The sequence below is a fragment of the Callorhinus ursinus genome, unplaced genomic scaffold (genome assembly GCF_003265705.2).
Source record: "Callorhinus ursinus isolate GAN/ISIS: 27379988/994484 unplaced genomic scaffold, GSC_fseal_2.0 scaffold1, whole genome shotgun sequence".
Taxonomy (NCBI): domain Eukaryota; kingdom Metazoa; phylum Chordata; class Mammalia; order Carnivora; family Otariidae; genus Callorhinus; species Callorhinus ursinus.
In genome coordinates, this window is record NW_027397063.1 from 141,294,696 (window position 1) to 141,310,801 (window position 16,106).

Sequence of the window (16,106 nt, forward strand, 5' to 3'; positions counted from 1 at the left end):
AAAAAAAGACGAGGAAGAGATCATAAGAGGGGGGATTGGTGGAAGCCAATGGAAAAACATTTCTGGAAGCGGAGGGGCTCAACAGGGCCAAATGCTGTATGGGAGCCTGTTCCCTGGTTTAGCGGTAAGGTCATTGAAACCTCAGCAAGAATAGACTCAGTGGAGCCCCTTAGGCCTTAGTTTTCTGGTACTTTTTTTTTTTTAAATTTGGCACTGTTTTTATGGTTTCTTCATACTGCTATAGGTATACCTAATTCTGTGGTTCCCAAACGGTGCCATGTGAACTGCTAATTTGAGGTAGTCCACAGCTGCAACATTAGATTGTGCTATGTTCCTTTCTATGATATAATGTCATATATCTTTGCAGGGCTGTGCCTTCAGCAGTTGTGGTGAGAAGCAGGTACTACAGGGAAATCAGGGTGAAACGGAGAGTAAGGACAGTAGTGTCCAATCCGATGCCAACATTTGAGAAGTTGGGCAGTGCCCAACAGGCACACACATCCTCTTAGTAAGTTCTTCTGGTTATTTAAGAATGAAATGAAATACTATTTTCTCCTCCAAATTATGTGCATTGTTTTCCTCAGATACCACCAAGTTGTTAGAACATAAATGTGTATTCAGCTGTTTGGACCTAACTACTTAATACACAGAATTCTTAGCCATTGCTTTTGGACTAGGAGTTCCAAGGAAAATTGTTGAGATTCTAAGGATGCTGTGATGTGAGAACATTTGGGAACCCCTGATTTAGTTGTTTGCTTCTAGCTGCTTCATCGTACTCAGTAGTAGGCCAACCCCATATTTTACTGTCCAGGCTCCCCATGAGTGACACCTGGGTGGACTCCAGCTCCCCATTAATGCAAACAGCACTGCACAGAACGTCCCCGTCCGTGTCCCTTATGGACCCGTGTGAGGGAATTTTTCAGGGTTATATATCCAAGAGTAGGATTTATACTAGGTGTGCCTAACTAGTTTGATTGGAGTGCCGGATTACTCCTAATGTTAGCTATGCCAGTGTACACTCTCAGCTAGAATGTACAAAGGCATCTCTATCCCCACATCTTTCATAAAGTCCTCGGCATTTCACTGTGAAAATTGGTAAAAGGAAACTTCATTTCGAATACGGAGCAGAGGCCAGCAGGGGGAGCTCTCACACCCCACCACTTGTCAATTGCGGCCACTAGGAAGACAAGGACCCTACCCTTGGCTACTACTTTAGCTACTTTACTATCCCAGCAGGACGAAGGAAGGCCTCTTCATCCCCACCCCCCCATCAAGAGCCCAGCCAATGAGAGACAGTCACAACTCAGCCAATCAAAAGCCACCATACTTCAAACTCCCAGTTTCCTCCAATGGACCTTTTGTTTATAACATGGGCCCCCACTCCCCCATTTCCTCTATAAAAGAGGTGGTCCTGCCCTGTGTTTTGCAAACTTGCTTACGGTTTTGTGGTAGCATGGTTGTACCTGATTACAGGTCTCTGCTATTCCCAAATAAACCCATTTTTGCTGATTAAGTAGTTGGTACTTTTATTTTTTTAAGGTTAACATCATCCTTCTAATATTTCCAAATCTAGTAAGTGAGGAGTGAGTTCTCATTGTTTTAATTTTCATTGCCCTCCTTACTGATGAATTTGAGCATCTCCTCATATATACTCATTAGACATTTGGGATTTCCCATTCAGTGGCTTCCTGCTTATGTCCTTTGCCCATTTTTCAGTTGGGCAAAAGACAAAGACATTTTTGTCTTTATCTTGTGGATTTGCAGGAGTGTCTGACATTTCAGGGTATAAATCCCCAGTTTTAGATGTTGCAAATCTTTTCTCCCAATATGTCATTTATCTTCTGACTTTGTCCATCTTGCCTTTTGTTGACTGGAAATCTTTAACTTAAAATATAATAAAATCCATTGGTTTTTGAGCTCTTTGATCTTGTTTAAGCAGTATTACTCTCAGACCAAAGAGCTATTATCTGACATTTTCTACAAAGATATCAGCCTACGTTTTCTTCTATTAGTAAGGTCTTTGATTTTTGAATCGAGTTTTCTTTGAATCTAGGTGTGTGTCAGCTGAATAAATTACACCATAATACAGAAATCAGTGCAAACTTATCAGTCTGAGGTAAGCACTAGATACAAATGTTTCAGAGAATGAAAATAACTTTTCATTTAGTACATATAATAATGAAATTCACTGTAATATAGGAAAATGGAGACAAGCCTAAATTCAAATCTGGTCTCCAATGAAACACCACCAGAATATCTGTTCATTCTTTGAAGTTGGCAGCCACAGCACAGATTTTTCTCAAAGTAAACATGGATTTTTCTCAAAATAAGCCTTTTTTTCTTTAGAAAAGTCCTGAAGAAAATATGCTTTCTTTCTAAAGATGCAAGTGTGTATAAATTCCAATATGTTTTATTTTGTTCATGTAAAAATAGCAAACTAGTTGTTTTTATCCCCCTCAGCTTAAATCTGTGTTCATTAGTACTGAACTATTAAAATTATCCAGGCTTATATATTTTTTTCTAAATAAGTAGTATGAAGAGTGAAAAGTTAGGAGTAATTGGTAGCTTTAATTCCTATCCCTTTCACTTCTAAGACAAAGATAAAAGTCACCAAATCAAAAATAATCAGGGGGTGCCTAGGTGGCTCAGTCAGTTAAGCATCTGCCTTCAGCTGAGGTCATGATCCCAGAGTCCTGGGATGGAGCCCTGTGTCCTGGAATCCAGCCGAGCCCCGAGTTGGGCTCCCTCTGCAGCGGGGAGGCTACTTTTCCCTCTCTCTTTTGCCCCTCCCCCTGCTTGTGTGCACTCCCTGCCCCCGTCAAATAAATAAATAAAATCTTTAAAAAATAATCAGAAATTAGGGAATGAAATAGACAATCAATTATAATTCAGGTTCACTAATTTATTATATCTGTCTGAAATTTTATAGATTTCAACTTGGGATATGTTACAAAATAAATAATTCGGTCTATTCTATATCAAAGGTAGTGCAAATTCTTTGTAAGATGAGTGGGAAGCTGTTATGAGGGAAAAGAAATATTTTGAACTATAGCCCCTAACAGGGCACGTGTCACAGAGATTTGTTTGTCTAAGTCTGAGGGTAAGGAGTGGTCCTGCCTCCAGTTAAATAAGTAACTCATTTAGCTGAGGTTAAGATTTTTTAAAGCTGATTTTTTGTTTATATCTAGAGAAAAGTTTGATGGACTTTGATGTTTAAGCAAACAGAGTCTCAAGAGCCCTGAGGAGAAAAGTGCTTATTTTCACCAGAGTATGGATACACCTCCTGTTTATGTATTTGTACTCCCCTCAGAAGCAAATTTGATTTAGGAAAATTAAAAGTTGGTGTGGGTATCTTCCATTTTTCTGGTCTTATTGCGTTTGTGCCTTGGTATCTGCCTTTCCTCCCTCCATGAGCATTTGAGGCAGATAATTAAACATGTATACATGAAAGAAAGGTCTGGAAAGATTAACTCCAAGTAATTAACAATTATCTGTGTGAATGGGACTTAGAAACTGGTGGTTAGCACGTGACTTTAGCATTTTAATTAACTTGGTAGTGGGTTTTTTTGGGGGGGTTGATAAATTATGGAACTTTCAACTTTCAGACTAAAAGAACTTTTTTAAAGATTTTATTTATTTATTTATTTATTTATTTATTTATTTATTTATTTGACAGAAAGAGAAAGCATGAGCAGGGGGGAGGCGCAAGGGGAGAGGGAGAAGCACACTCTTCACTGAGCAGGGAGCCCAACATGGGGCTCGATCCCAGGACCCTGGGATCATGACCCGAGCTGAAGGCAGACACTTAACTGACTGAACCACCCAGGCACCCTAAAAGAATTTTTTTAAAAAAGAAAACAAGCAAACAAAACAGCAATAATGGGATATCTCAAGGTGCTTAGGACTTTTAACTCATTCTGTTAAATAATTATGGGTCAAAAAGAAAATCAAAATCTAACACACTATCTAGAAAGCAAGAAAATAAAAACATCTTTAGCAGAATCTTTGGGATTGACTCACAGGTGAGTCATATTCTTGAATGCATATTCTTGAGTGTTTTCATTAAAGAGTGAAAAGAAATTAACTCTATGTAGTAAGTATGATTGTGTGCCCCCCAAAATACAGTTCAAGTTCTAACTCATAGTACCTGCGAGTGTGACCTTACTTGGAAATAAGGTCTTTGCAGATGTAATCAAGTTAAGATGATGTCATACTGGATTACGGTGGATCTGAGTCCAATGACTGGTGTTTTTACAAGAGGAAGGAAATTTAGACATGGACACACGCAGGGGAGGATGCCACGTGAAGACCGGCAGAGATTGGAGTGAGGCATCTCCAAGTCACAAAGCCCCAAAGATTGCCAGCAACCACCAGAAGCTAGAAGAAGCAAGGAAGGATTCCTCCCTAGATCCTCTGGAAGGAGCGTGGCCCTGCCAAAATTTCAATTTTGGATTTCTAGCCTACAAAACTGTGAAAGATAGTTTCCATTTCAGCCACCTAGTTTATGGTTTTTGTTTTTGTTTTTGTTTTTGTTTTTTAGCGGCCTTAGAAAACTAATACACCTCATAATTCAGGAGGTTAGGGAAAAAAAGAAGAAAACATGAGCCTGCAGGAAAACAGAAAAAAGGCGAACAAGGCAAAAACAATAAGAAAATAGCACAAACACAAAAGAGATAAAGAATCCAAGAGATAGTCTTTGACCCCAGAGAAAAAGACCAACCTCTTAAAAAAAAGAAAATCAGAAACATGAAAAAAGCAACTTCATAAAGAACTAAAAACCACAATGTCGAGCCAGGCCCTGCTGTCACAGCACTCAGGCCTGGTCACCAGCTCAGTCTTCAGAGGGGACAGGAAAGCAGCTGGCCTCCAGCCTAAAGGGAGGCTGACCTCAGGCATCTGGGATCCAGCTCCCTGGCCCTGAAGAAACTAGGGGCAGGGTCGCTCCCAAGGGCGTTCCCCACTGGACCCTGGGCCCAGTGCCCTGTGAGGATCTTTCCCTCTTCATCCAGCTGGATAAGGGAGATGAACAGCAGAGCTGGTGGCCTTTCCTCAGCAGCGAGTCAGTGGCTGAGGACAACTAGAAGCCACTGGAAGGCAGGAGCAGGGGAATGACATGGTCAGGGTGTGCTTCTTTTTAAACTGGGGACTCATTTTGAAATATGAAATTGAAATTGTGAAAATATGTTAATTTTGTGACATTGACAATATAGAATCATATGTATATGTGAATGAAATGTCAATTTGCTGGCATAACCTTTTGACAAACTGTAGACTAGAAAGCACTTTACATTTTAAGTATTTGCACATGCTTAAAAAGAGGGTTTGGTAAAAAATATTCATGTTTTCCCAAGGAATGCTTAATCTTACTCAAACCAATTTCTCTTTCTTATCTCATTAAAATTTTAAAGGCTTTTAGGGGCGCCTGGGTGGCTCACTCATTAGGCATCTGCCTTCGGCTCAGGTCATGATCCCAGGGTCCTGGGATGGAGCCCCGCATCAGGCTCCCTGCTCGGCGGGAAGCCCGCTTCTCCCTCTCCCACTCCCCCTGCTCGTGTTCCTCTCTCACTGTGTATCTCTCTGTCAAATAAATAAAATCCTTAAAAAAATTTTTTTTAAGTCTTTTTAATGGAGACCTTTGAAAATCCATGAAAGTAGATAGAATGGTATAATGAACCCCTCTGGACCCATCACGCAGCACCCAAATCATCCACCCATGGCCCATCCTGCCCACCCAACCTGGCCCATCCACACTCCCCCAGCCATCATTTCCCCTACGTTATTATTATTTTGAAGCAATCCCAGATGCTACTGATCATTTCATCAGTATGTAATTATATTTTTTAAAAAACAACCTTTTTATTTATTTAAAGATTTTTATTTATTTATTTTTTGAGAGAGAGAGAGAGAGAGTGGAGGAAGGGGCAGAGGGAGAGGGACAAGCAGACTCCCCACTGAGCGCGGAGCCCGACACGGGGCTCAATCCCACAGCCCTGAGATCATGACCTGAGCTGAAACCAAGAGTTGGACGTTAACTGCCTGAGCCACCCAGGTGCCCCCAAAACACAACCTTTTTAAAAAACAACCACAATCCCGTTATGAAACCTAAAGGAAAACTTTAAAAAAATTTTCTTAGTATTGTCAATATTCAAATTTCCAATTGTCTTGTGAATGCCATAAGTACTTGTTTGAATCTGGACCCCAAAATGCACACACACTGTGATCGACTCATTGTCCTTTTACATCTCCCTCCGTCGGCAGGTTCTCCTTCCATCTTTTTTTTTTTTTTCTTGCAGATGATTCGTTGCAGAAGATGGGTTGTTTGTTCCATAGGGTTTCTCATGATGTAGATTTTGTTGAAGGCACCCTGGGGTGTCATTTACAATGTTCTCTTGCTCACTGTTTTCCTGTAAGTTGATAATTTTTTTCCTAGAGGCTTGACCACACGGAGGCAGCAACAAGAATGGAAGAACAGGTCAGAGCCCAGTGATATTGTTGGGGGGATGAGTCCGAGGGTCTTGGAGACTGAAGTGGAAACATGAGGGCAGGGAAGATGTTAAACTGAGCTTCACTTACCCCCCCTCCCACCCCCACTTAATGTCAGGGGTAAGGCTGTCCTGTGCTTCAGAGATGCTCCACCAAAGATCTCTCCTGTCTTTTCAAAAACTTTATGTAATGTTGAGCTTTTAACACCTCTTAATGAAGTTCTGTAACTGTTCCTAAGGTCACTGTCTTGGTGAAATTTGAAGTTTGAAGCCCTCTTCTCATACTGCACGATCTTCCAGAAGTTCCTTAATAAGGACACTGCTTGGTGCTGTCCTCTGGTGACCAGCCAGCTCCTCTTTCTGGGTACCCCTCTGGGCCTGGACTTGGAAAGGGGGCTTGCTCCTTGGCTATCATGCTCCCAACATCTTCACAGGCGGTGTGTGGATTCGGACTGGAGACCTGCGTGGGGACCAGCTGCCTGTGTCTTTCATCTCATTTATTCATAGAGTTTTATTTTATTTTTATTATTTTTTAAAGATTTTATTTATTTATTGCTCAGAGAGAGAGAGAGAGAGAGCGAGCGCACGCGAGCCCGATGCGGGATTTGATCCCAGGACCCTGGGATCATGACCTGAGCCGAAGGCAGATGCTTAATGACTGAGCCACCCAGGCGCCCCTCATTTATTCACAGAGTTTTAAACTTTTCCTGCAGGGATTCTCATAACGTCTGCAACTGTGATGATGACATTTTAACATGTGCGCCCCCCCCTCGCCCCCATTACTTGTCTCTGGCTTGGATGTCAAGTAGCTGCAGAATAGGAGTGAGAGCACAGGTGTGCCTGACCTCAAAGAAAACACTTTCAACATTTTACTGCCAAGTATAGTCTCCACTGCACCGGGTTATATAGACACTGTATCATTCAGGTTTCTCCAGAGAAACAGAACCAATAGGATGCGTCGAGAGCCGGACTGGAGATTTATTGCAGGACTCGGCTCCTATGGCTATGGAGGCCAGGAAGCCCCACCGTCAGCCGCCTGCAAGCTGGAAAACCAGGAAAGCCGGTGGTTGGTATAATTCAGTCCAGTCTGAAGGCTGGAAGCCTGGAGGGCTGAGGAGTATATAAATCCCGATGTGTGTCCAAAGACCAGAGAACACAGAGTGCCCATGTCAGAGGGCTCATTGGATTGGAGGGTGCCCGCCCTCTGCTTCACTTGTTCACATGCTAATCTCATCTGGAAACTCCTTCACAGACACACCCAGAAATAATGTTTTCAGCAGCTCTCTGGGCATCCCTTAGCGCAGGCAAGTTGACACAGAACATTATCACAGATGCCCTTTATTAGGTTAAAGAAATTCAAATTTTTGAGTTTATGCTAAGAGGTTTTTTTTTTGAAATTAATGTATGTTAGATTTGTAAATGATAGTTTTTAATTCTATTAATGTGGTCAAATATATTCATCTACTTTTTAAAAAAGATTTATTTATTTGAGAGAGAGAGCAGGGGGAGGGGCAGAGGGAGAGGGAGAAGCAGACCTGCTGAGTGTGGAGTCCAATGTGGGGTTCCATGCCAGGACCCTGGGATCATGACCTGAACTGAAATCAAGTCAGCCACTTATCCAACTGAGCCACCTAGGCACCCCAAATACATTAACCTATTTTATAAGGTTAAGCCAATCTTGAATTTCAGGAATAAATTCAACCTGGTCAAAATGTATTTTTATTTTCTTTTATATTTTGCTGGATTTTGTTTGTAATCTATTTTTTAAAAGATTTTATTTATTTATTTATTTGACAGAGAGAGAGAGAGCACAAGTAGGCAGAGTGGCAGGCAGATGGAGAGGGAGAAATAAATAAATAAATAAATCTCCCTAACATGGGAGCAGCCAATTATATAAGGCAATTAATAACAAAAGCAAAGAAACACATTGACAACAATACAATAATAGTGGGGGACTTTAACACCCCCCTAACTGAAATGGACAGATCATCTAAGCAAAAGATCAACAAGGAAATAAAGACTTTAAATGAAACACTGGACCAAATGGACTTTACAGACATATTCAGAACATTCCATCCCAAAGCAACAGAATACACATTCTTCTCTAGTCCCCATGGAACATTCTCCAGAATTGATCACATCCTAGGTCACAAATCAGGTCTCAACTGGTATGAAAAGATTGGGATCATTCCCTGCATATATTCAGACCACAATGCTTTGAAACTAGAACTCAGTCACAAGAGGAAAGTCGGAAAGAACTCAAATACATGGAGGCTAAAGAGCATCCTACTAAAGAATGAATGGGTCAACCAGAAAATTAAAGAAGAATTTAAAAAATTCATGGAAACCAATGAAAATGAAAACACAACTGTTCAAAATCTTTGGGATACAGCAAAGGCGGTCCTGAGAGGAAAGTATATAGCAATACAAGCCTTTCTCAAGAAACAAGAAAGGTCTCAAATACACAACCTAACCCTACACCTAAGGAGCTAGAGAAAAAACAGCAAATAAAGCCTAAACCCAGCAGGAGAAGAGAAATAATAAAGGTCAGAGCAGAAATCAATGAAATAGAAACCAAAAGAACAGTAGAACAGATCAACGAAACTAGGAGCTGGTTCTTTGAAAGAATCAACAAGATTGATAAACCCCTGGCCAGACTTATCAAAAAGAAAAGAGAAAGGACCCAAATCAACAAAATCATGAATGAAAGAGGAGAGATCACAACCAACACCAAAGAAATACAAACAATTATAAGAACATATTATGAGCAACTCTATGCCAGCAAATTAGATAACCTGGAAGAAATGGGTGCATTCCTAGAGTTGTATCAACTACCAAAATTGAACCAGGAAGAAATAGAAAACCTGAACAGACCTATAACCACTAAGGAAATTGAAGCAGTCATCAAAAATCTCCCAAGAAACAAAAGCCCAGGGCCAGATGGCTTCCCAGGGGAATTCTATCAGACATTTAAAGAAGAATTAATACCTATTCTCCTGAAACTGTTCCAAAAAATAGAAATGGAAGGAAAACTTCCAAACTCATTTTATGAGGCCAACATTACCTTGATCCCAAAACCACACAAAGACCCCATCAAAAAGGAGAATTACAGACCAATATCCTTGATGAACATGGATGCAAAAATTCTCAACAAAATACTAGCCAATAGGATCCAACAGTACATTAAAAGGATTATTCACCATGACCAAGTGGGATTTATCCCTGGGCTGCAAGGCTGGTTCAACATCCACAAATCAATCAACGTGATACAATACATTAACAAAAGAAAGAACAAGAATCATATGATCCTCTCAATAGATGCAGAAAAAGCATTTGACAAAGTACAGCATCCTTTCTTGATTAAACTCTTCAGAGCATAGGGATAGAGGGTACATACCTCAATATCATAAAAGCCATCTATGAAAAACCTACAGCGAATATCATTCTCAGTGGGGAAAAGCTGAGAGCTTTTCCCCTAAGGTCAGGAACACGGCAGGGATGTCCACTCTCACCACTGCTATTCAACACAGTATTAGAAGTCCTAGCCACAGCAATCAGACAACAAAAAGAAATCAAAGGCATCCAAATCGGCAAAGAGGAAGTCAAACTCTCACTCTTTGCAGATGATATGATACTGTATGTGGAAAACCCAAAAGACTCCACCCCAAAACTGCTAGAACTCATACAAGAATTCAGTAAAGTAGCAGGATATAAAATCAATGCACAGAAATTAGTGGCATTCCTATACACCAAAAACAAGACAGAAGAGAGACAAATCAAGGAGTCGATCCATTCACAATTGCACCCAAAACCATAAGATACCTAGGAATAAATTTAACCAAAGAGGCAAAGGATCTGTACTCAGAAAACTATAAAATACTCATGAAAGAAATTGAAGAAGACGCAAAGAAATGGAAAAACGTTCCATGCTCATGGATTGGAAGAACAAACATTGTGAAGATGTCAATGCTACCTAGAGCAATCTACACATTCAATGCAATCCCCATCAAAATACCATCCACCTTTTTCAAAGAAATGGAACAAATAATCCTAAAATTTGTATGGAACCAGAAGAGACACCGAATAGCCAGAGGAATCTTGAAAAAGAAAAGCAAAGCTGGCGGCATCACAATTCCGGACTTCCAGCTCTATTACAAAGCTGTCATCATCAAGACAGTATGGTACTGGCACAAAAACAGACACATAGATCAATGGAACAGAATCGAGAGCCCAGAAATGGACCCTCAACTCTATGGTCAACTCATCTTTGACAAAGCAGGAAAGAATGTCCAATGGCAAAAAGACAGTCTCTTCAACAAATGGTGTTGGGAAAATTGGACAGCCACATGCAGAAGAATGAAACTGGACCATTTCCTTACACCACACACAAAAATAGACTCCAAATGGTTGAAAGACCTAAACGTGAGATAGGAGTCCATCCAAATCCTAAAGGAGAACACAGGCAGCAACCTCTTCGACCTCAGCCGCAGCAACTTCTTCCTAGAAACATCGCCAAAGGCAAGGGAAGCCAGGGCAAAAATGAACTATTGGGATTTCATCAAGATAAAAAGTTTTTGCACAGCGAAAGAAACAGTCCACAAAACCAAAAGACAACCGACAGAATGGGAGAAAATATTTGCAAATGACATATCAGATAAAGGGCTAGTATCCAAAATCTATAAAGAACTTATCAAACTCAACACCCAAAGAACAAATAATCCAATCAAGAAATGGGCAGAAGACATGAACAGACATTTTTTCCAAAGAAGACATCCAAATAGGCAACAGACACGTGAAAAAGCGCTTGGCATCAGGGAAATCCAAATCAAAATCTCAATGAGATACCACCTCACACCAGTCAGAATGGCTAAAATTAACAAGTCAGGAAACGACAGATGTGGTGGGGATGTGGAGAAAGGGGAACCCTCCTACACTGTTGGTGGGAATGCAAGCTGGTGCAGCCCCTCTGGAAAACAGTATGGAGGTTCCTCAAACAGTTGAAAATAGAGCTACCATACGATCCAGCAATTGCACTACTGGGTATTTACCACAAAGTTACAAATGTAGGGATCCAAAGGGGTACGTGCACCCCAATGTTTATAGCAGCAATGTCCACAATAGCCAAACTGTGGAAAGAGCCAAGATGTCCATCAACAGATGAATGGATAAAGAAGAAGTGGTATATATACACAATGGAATATTTGCAGCCATCAAAAGGAATGAGATCTTACCATTTGCAACGACGTGGATGGAACTGGAGGGTGTTATGCTGAGTGAAATAAGTCAATCAGAGAAAGACATGTAACATATGACCTCACTGATATGAGGAATTCTTAATCTCAGGAAACAAACTGAGGGTTGCTGGAGTGGTGGGGGGTGGGAGGGATGGGGTGGCTGGGTGATAGACATTGGGGAGGGTATGTGCTATGGTGAGCACTGTGAATTGTGCAAGACTGATGAATCACAGATCTGTACTTCTGAAACAAATAATGCAATATATGTTAAGAAAAAAAAGAAGAAGAAGATAGCAGGAGGGGAAGAATGAAAGGGGAGTAAGTCGGAGGGGGAGACGAACCATTAGAGACGAGGGACTCTGAAAAACAAACTCTGGGTTCTAGAGGGGAGGGGCGTGGGGGGATGGGTTAGCCTGGTGATGGGTATTAAAGAGGGCACATTCTGCATGGAGCACTGGGTGTTATGCACAAACAATGAATCATGGAACACTACATCAAAAACTAATGATGTAATGAATGGTGATTAACATAATAAGAAAAAATTATTAAAAAAAATGCATCCATGTCAGGTGCCTGGGTGGCTCAGTCGGTTACGTGTCCGCCTTTGGCTCAGGTCTTGATCCCAGGGTCCTGGGATCGAGCCCCACATCGGGCTCTTTGCTCAGCAGGGAGCCTGCTTCTCCCTCTGCCTGAGCAGAGGGAACACAAGCAAGGGGAGTGGGAGAGGGAGAAGCAGGCTTCCCACTGAGCAGGGAGCCCCATGTGGGGCTTGATCCCAGGACCCTGGGATCATGACCTGAGCCGAAGGCAGACACTTAAGGACTGAGCCGCCCAGGCGCCCCTACTTTCCCTTTTAATTCTTAATATTCTTTATTTTTCCATTCTCTCTCTCTTTCTTTTTAAAGAATTCTTATTGGCAGAGGTTTTTCCATTTGTTTCCATAATTAATTTTCTCAAATAACAAACTTTCAGCCTTCTTTGCCTTTGTATTTCATTAATCTCTGCTCTTTATCATTTCATTATATATTTGATGGGCATGTTTATCCTATTTCTAACTTCTTACATTGAAATACTTAACTCATTCATTTTCAGTCTTTCCTTTTTCTTGAAAAGAAAAGCGCTAAGACTCTAGCCACATCTGGCTAGTGGCTATTGTGTTGAACAGCACACATATAGAACACTGCCCAGAAACTTCTACTAAACTGGTCTGGTTGAAAGGGTCTAGGAGGCACAGCCTTAAATCTTTCAAAGTCTTAATAAAGGTTGCGCTTTTGACTTGCTCTTGACCCGATGGCTCCGGAATCTGTATTTTAACAAGTGTATTAGGTACATTTGCTGAGCTAGGTCCGCTGACCTGTGTAGAAGCCGCACATCCGAGCCTCATCCTGTTGGATCAAGTTACACCTCGGCCCCCTGACTCTTGTGTCCCCTTGCCAACCTCCCCACAGCAGCCAGAGTGACCTCCGAGGAAGGCAAAGCTGATTCGGACATCCTCCTGTTTACAACCCATAAGAGAGGCTCCTCACTGTCCTCAGGATAAAAACACAGGCAGTACCTGGCCAACAGTCCTGCCCGCAGCCCTGGTCATGCCAAGGGGTAAAGGGTGGTTTGCTTGTAGTCTCCCCCTCGAGGTCCTCAGCTCCTGAGGGCAGGCAGGGCCCTGTCCCCAGCACTAAGGGTGCTGGGCACAGAGCGGGGCGCCGTGTCTGTGGACCAAATGCACCGGACAGGCTGCGGGGGCCGGGCCGGGCCGGCTCAGTCTGGGCTGGCCCCGCAGGCTGCGTGTGGGCAGGAGCCGAGCTGGGGCCTTGCCCGGCAGTGGGGGCCGCGGAGGGAAGGACGACGGAGCTCCAGGTGGGGAAGCCGCCGCTGGCCTTCGGCAGCCTCAAGTGACAGGCGTGTTCACATCTGCTCAGGTGAACGTGTCCTTCTCGCTGTCCCTGGAGCTGCTCTCCTATCAGAGGCTCCCGGCTGACCAGATGCTGCCCGGAGTGGACATCCGGCAGCGCGCCAGTGGGGAGAAAGAGATGGTGTTTACTCAGAACCTGCTCCTGGAGTACGCCAACCAGACCACTCAGGTGAGTCCCAGGCCTGCCCCATGTCGGAGAGGGCAGAAACGGGCCAGACTCTGTTCCCGTGGGTCAGAGGAGGGCAGACCCCGACCCGGCCTTCCGAAATCAGAGGAGCCCCAGGCCTCGCCCTGAGGGCCCGGTCTGCCCTGGAAGAGGCCTTTCCCTGAGGACACACGTGGAGAAATGAGGGTCATCCTTCCTTACCCAGCTCAGCTCAGAACCAGGTGAGGGGCCCTGGGGTGGGAAATAGGGAAGGCTTCCTGGAGGAGGTGCGCGCGGCACGTGAAGCCTCCCAGCTGGAAGGTACAGGTGAGGAACAGAAAGGAATAGCCTAAGGGCTGGATTCCAGGGAGGCCCGAAGGAAGAATCCGTTTGTGACCAGGCAGGCCCTCCAGCTTGGTCCTTGGGCAGCTGCTGGAGCCCAGGGGCGGGAAGGCTGAGCTGATGAGGTGTGTGTGGCGGTGCCTGAGGCTGTTGTGGGGGGACCGCCAGGAGCGAGGACGGGTCAGCACACAGGTGGGGCCTGAGGCCAAGGGAAGAGGTGAGATGGCCCAGAGCCCAGGAGGGGCAGAGGGCTGGGCCTTGGGACCCCAGGGGCTGGGGGAGGAGGGGGAGGGCAGCCTGACCAGGGAGCAGAAACCACCGAGCTTGATCAGGGCAGGGGGAGGGGCGGCGGAGGGAGAGCAGATGGCGTCTTTGGGAGCCTTTACCGGCGCAGACCCCCACCGGCCGTGGTTTTAGAGGCCGGCGCCAGCCCCCTACCACTCGCTGTGGTGCTGCCCATGTGTTCCTCCGAAGCTTCAGGACTTGGGGTCAGCAGGAGGGCACGAGGGCCCCACACTACAGGCTCTGTCCCCCTAGGTGGTGCCCCTGAGGGCCACGGTGGCCGTGCCCGAGCTGCAGCTCTCCACCAGCTGGGTGGACTTCGGGACCTGCTTTGTGAACCAGGGACAGGTCCGGGAGGTCTACCTCATGAACCTGAGCGGCTGTCGGAGCTACTGGGCTGTGCTGATGGGTAGGTGGTACCTGCGCACCACTTCCCCCGCAGGCCGGCACCACCTGGGGGTTGCCGCAGATGGCCGGTTCCCAAATCCCATGTGACCCCAGGGTGCCTCGCCCCGTGGCACCGGGCCGGACCAGAGGTGCGCACCTGAGCGGCGGAGGGGGGACTCGCCGGGGCGCTGCCTATGCTCGAGGTGCTCCCTTCCCTCGGTGCAGGCCAGCAGGAGCCGGACAAGGACCCCGTGGCCTTCAGGGTATCTCCAAACAGAGGGCTGCTGGATGCAGGACCGGTCAATGTGCCCCCAAATACCATCACCCTCCGGGTCCAGACCCCCTTCCTAACCTCAGCCTCCCACTCCCTCCAGGAGCAGTGAGCTATAGGAGTCCAGGCTGGTGGTGGAAGGTGTGCTTGGTGAGAAGGCCTGCACCCTGCAGCTCTAGGGCCAAAGCTCCAGCAGCTCCGAGGCTCTGCTCATACCCCAGCCCTGGGCTCCCGGTGGTAAAAATAAAACACTGACCAGAGCTAAGAAGTAGGTCTGCTGGACAGGCGGCTGGACTTAGACCACAAACTGGGGAATGGATGAGGTGGCACCTACTCTGAACAGCTCCCAGGATGCAGAAGTGCCTTTCCAAAAGGGCAATATTTGATAAAATTTAAGATCCAGAGGAGGGAAAAAAGAAAAAAACCCAACTTCTAGAAAAAGAAAAAGAGTAAGTCACTTCCTTAATCTGATTAAGGCTACCTACAATAAATTAACAACAAACATCATACTTAATGTTAAAATGTTTGTTGAATGTCTTCTCTCAGGAGTAAGACAAGGATGCCTGCTCATACCACTTCTGTTCCATTTCATACTGGAGGAACCAGCTAGAGTCTAGTAAGGCGAGAAAAAGAAATATAAAACATAAACATTGGAAAGGAAGAGACAATTTCTTTAACAAGACTGTGGATATAAAGCTACTATACAAAAGTTGATGGCCTTTCCATCTACCAGCAACTAATGGAAAATGAAATTAAAAACAAAAGCCAAAGGTAGTATTTATGATAGCTTAAAAAAATCAAGTACCCAAGGAAAAATAAAAAGCCTACAGGGCCCAATAAAGAAAACCATAAAACTATAAAACTTTGCTGAAGAGCTTTAAAGAAGGCCTATATAAATGGATGATCTAGGATGTTCTTGGATTGGAAGACTCAATATTGTAAATTGTTCTATAGATAGCCCCAATCCCAGTCCAAACCCCAACAGGTGTTTTTCATTTTTGTTGTGCAACTTAATGAGCTGACTCTAGGGTCTATTTGGAAGTGCAGAGGGCAG

The 16,106-nt window shown here is 44.2% G+C and overlaps 1 protein-coding gene across 1 annotated transcript; it reads left to right on the forward strand.

Moving 5' to 3' along the window:
* Positions 1–7,435: 7,435 nt before the first annotated feature.
* LOC112820325 (deleted in lung and esophageal cancer protein 1-like) lies at positions 7,436–15,164 on the forward strand. The gene is made up of 4 exons (XM_073892663.1): positions 7,436–7,552; positions 13,408–13,794; positions 14,650–14,803; positions 15,007–15,164. The coding sequence occupies exons 1-4, from the start codon at positions 7,436–7,438 to the stop codon at positions 15,162–15,164; spliced, it is 816 nt and encodes a 271-aa protein (XP_073748764.1).
* Positions 15,165–16,106: the final 942 nt, after the last annotated feature.

Bases quoted from the DNA above. Each gene is read 5' to 3' on its own strand.
- LOC112820325 (XM_073892663.1), top strand. From the start codon at position 7,436: ATGCGTCGAGAGCCGGACTGGAGATTTATTGCAGGACTCGGCTCCTAT. The intron at 7,553-13,407 runs GTATAATTCAGT...TGCTGGGCACAG, and splicing joins ACCAGGAAAGCCGGTGGTTG to AGCGGGGCGCCGTGTCTGTG. The intron at 13,795-14,649 runs GTGAGTCCCAGG...CTGTCCCCCTAG, and splicing joins ACGCCAACCAGACCACTCAG to GTGGTGCCCCTGAGGGCCAC.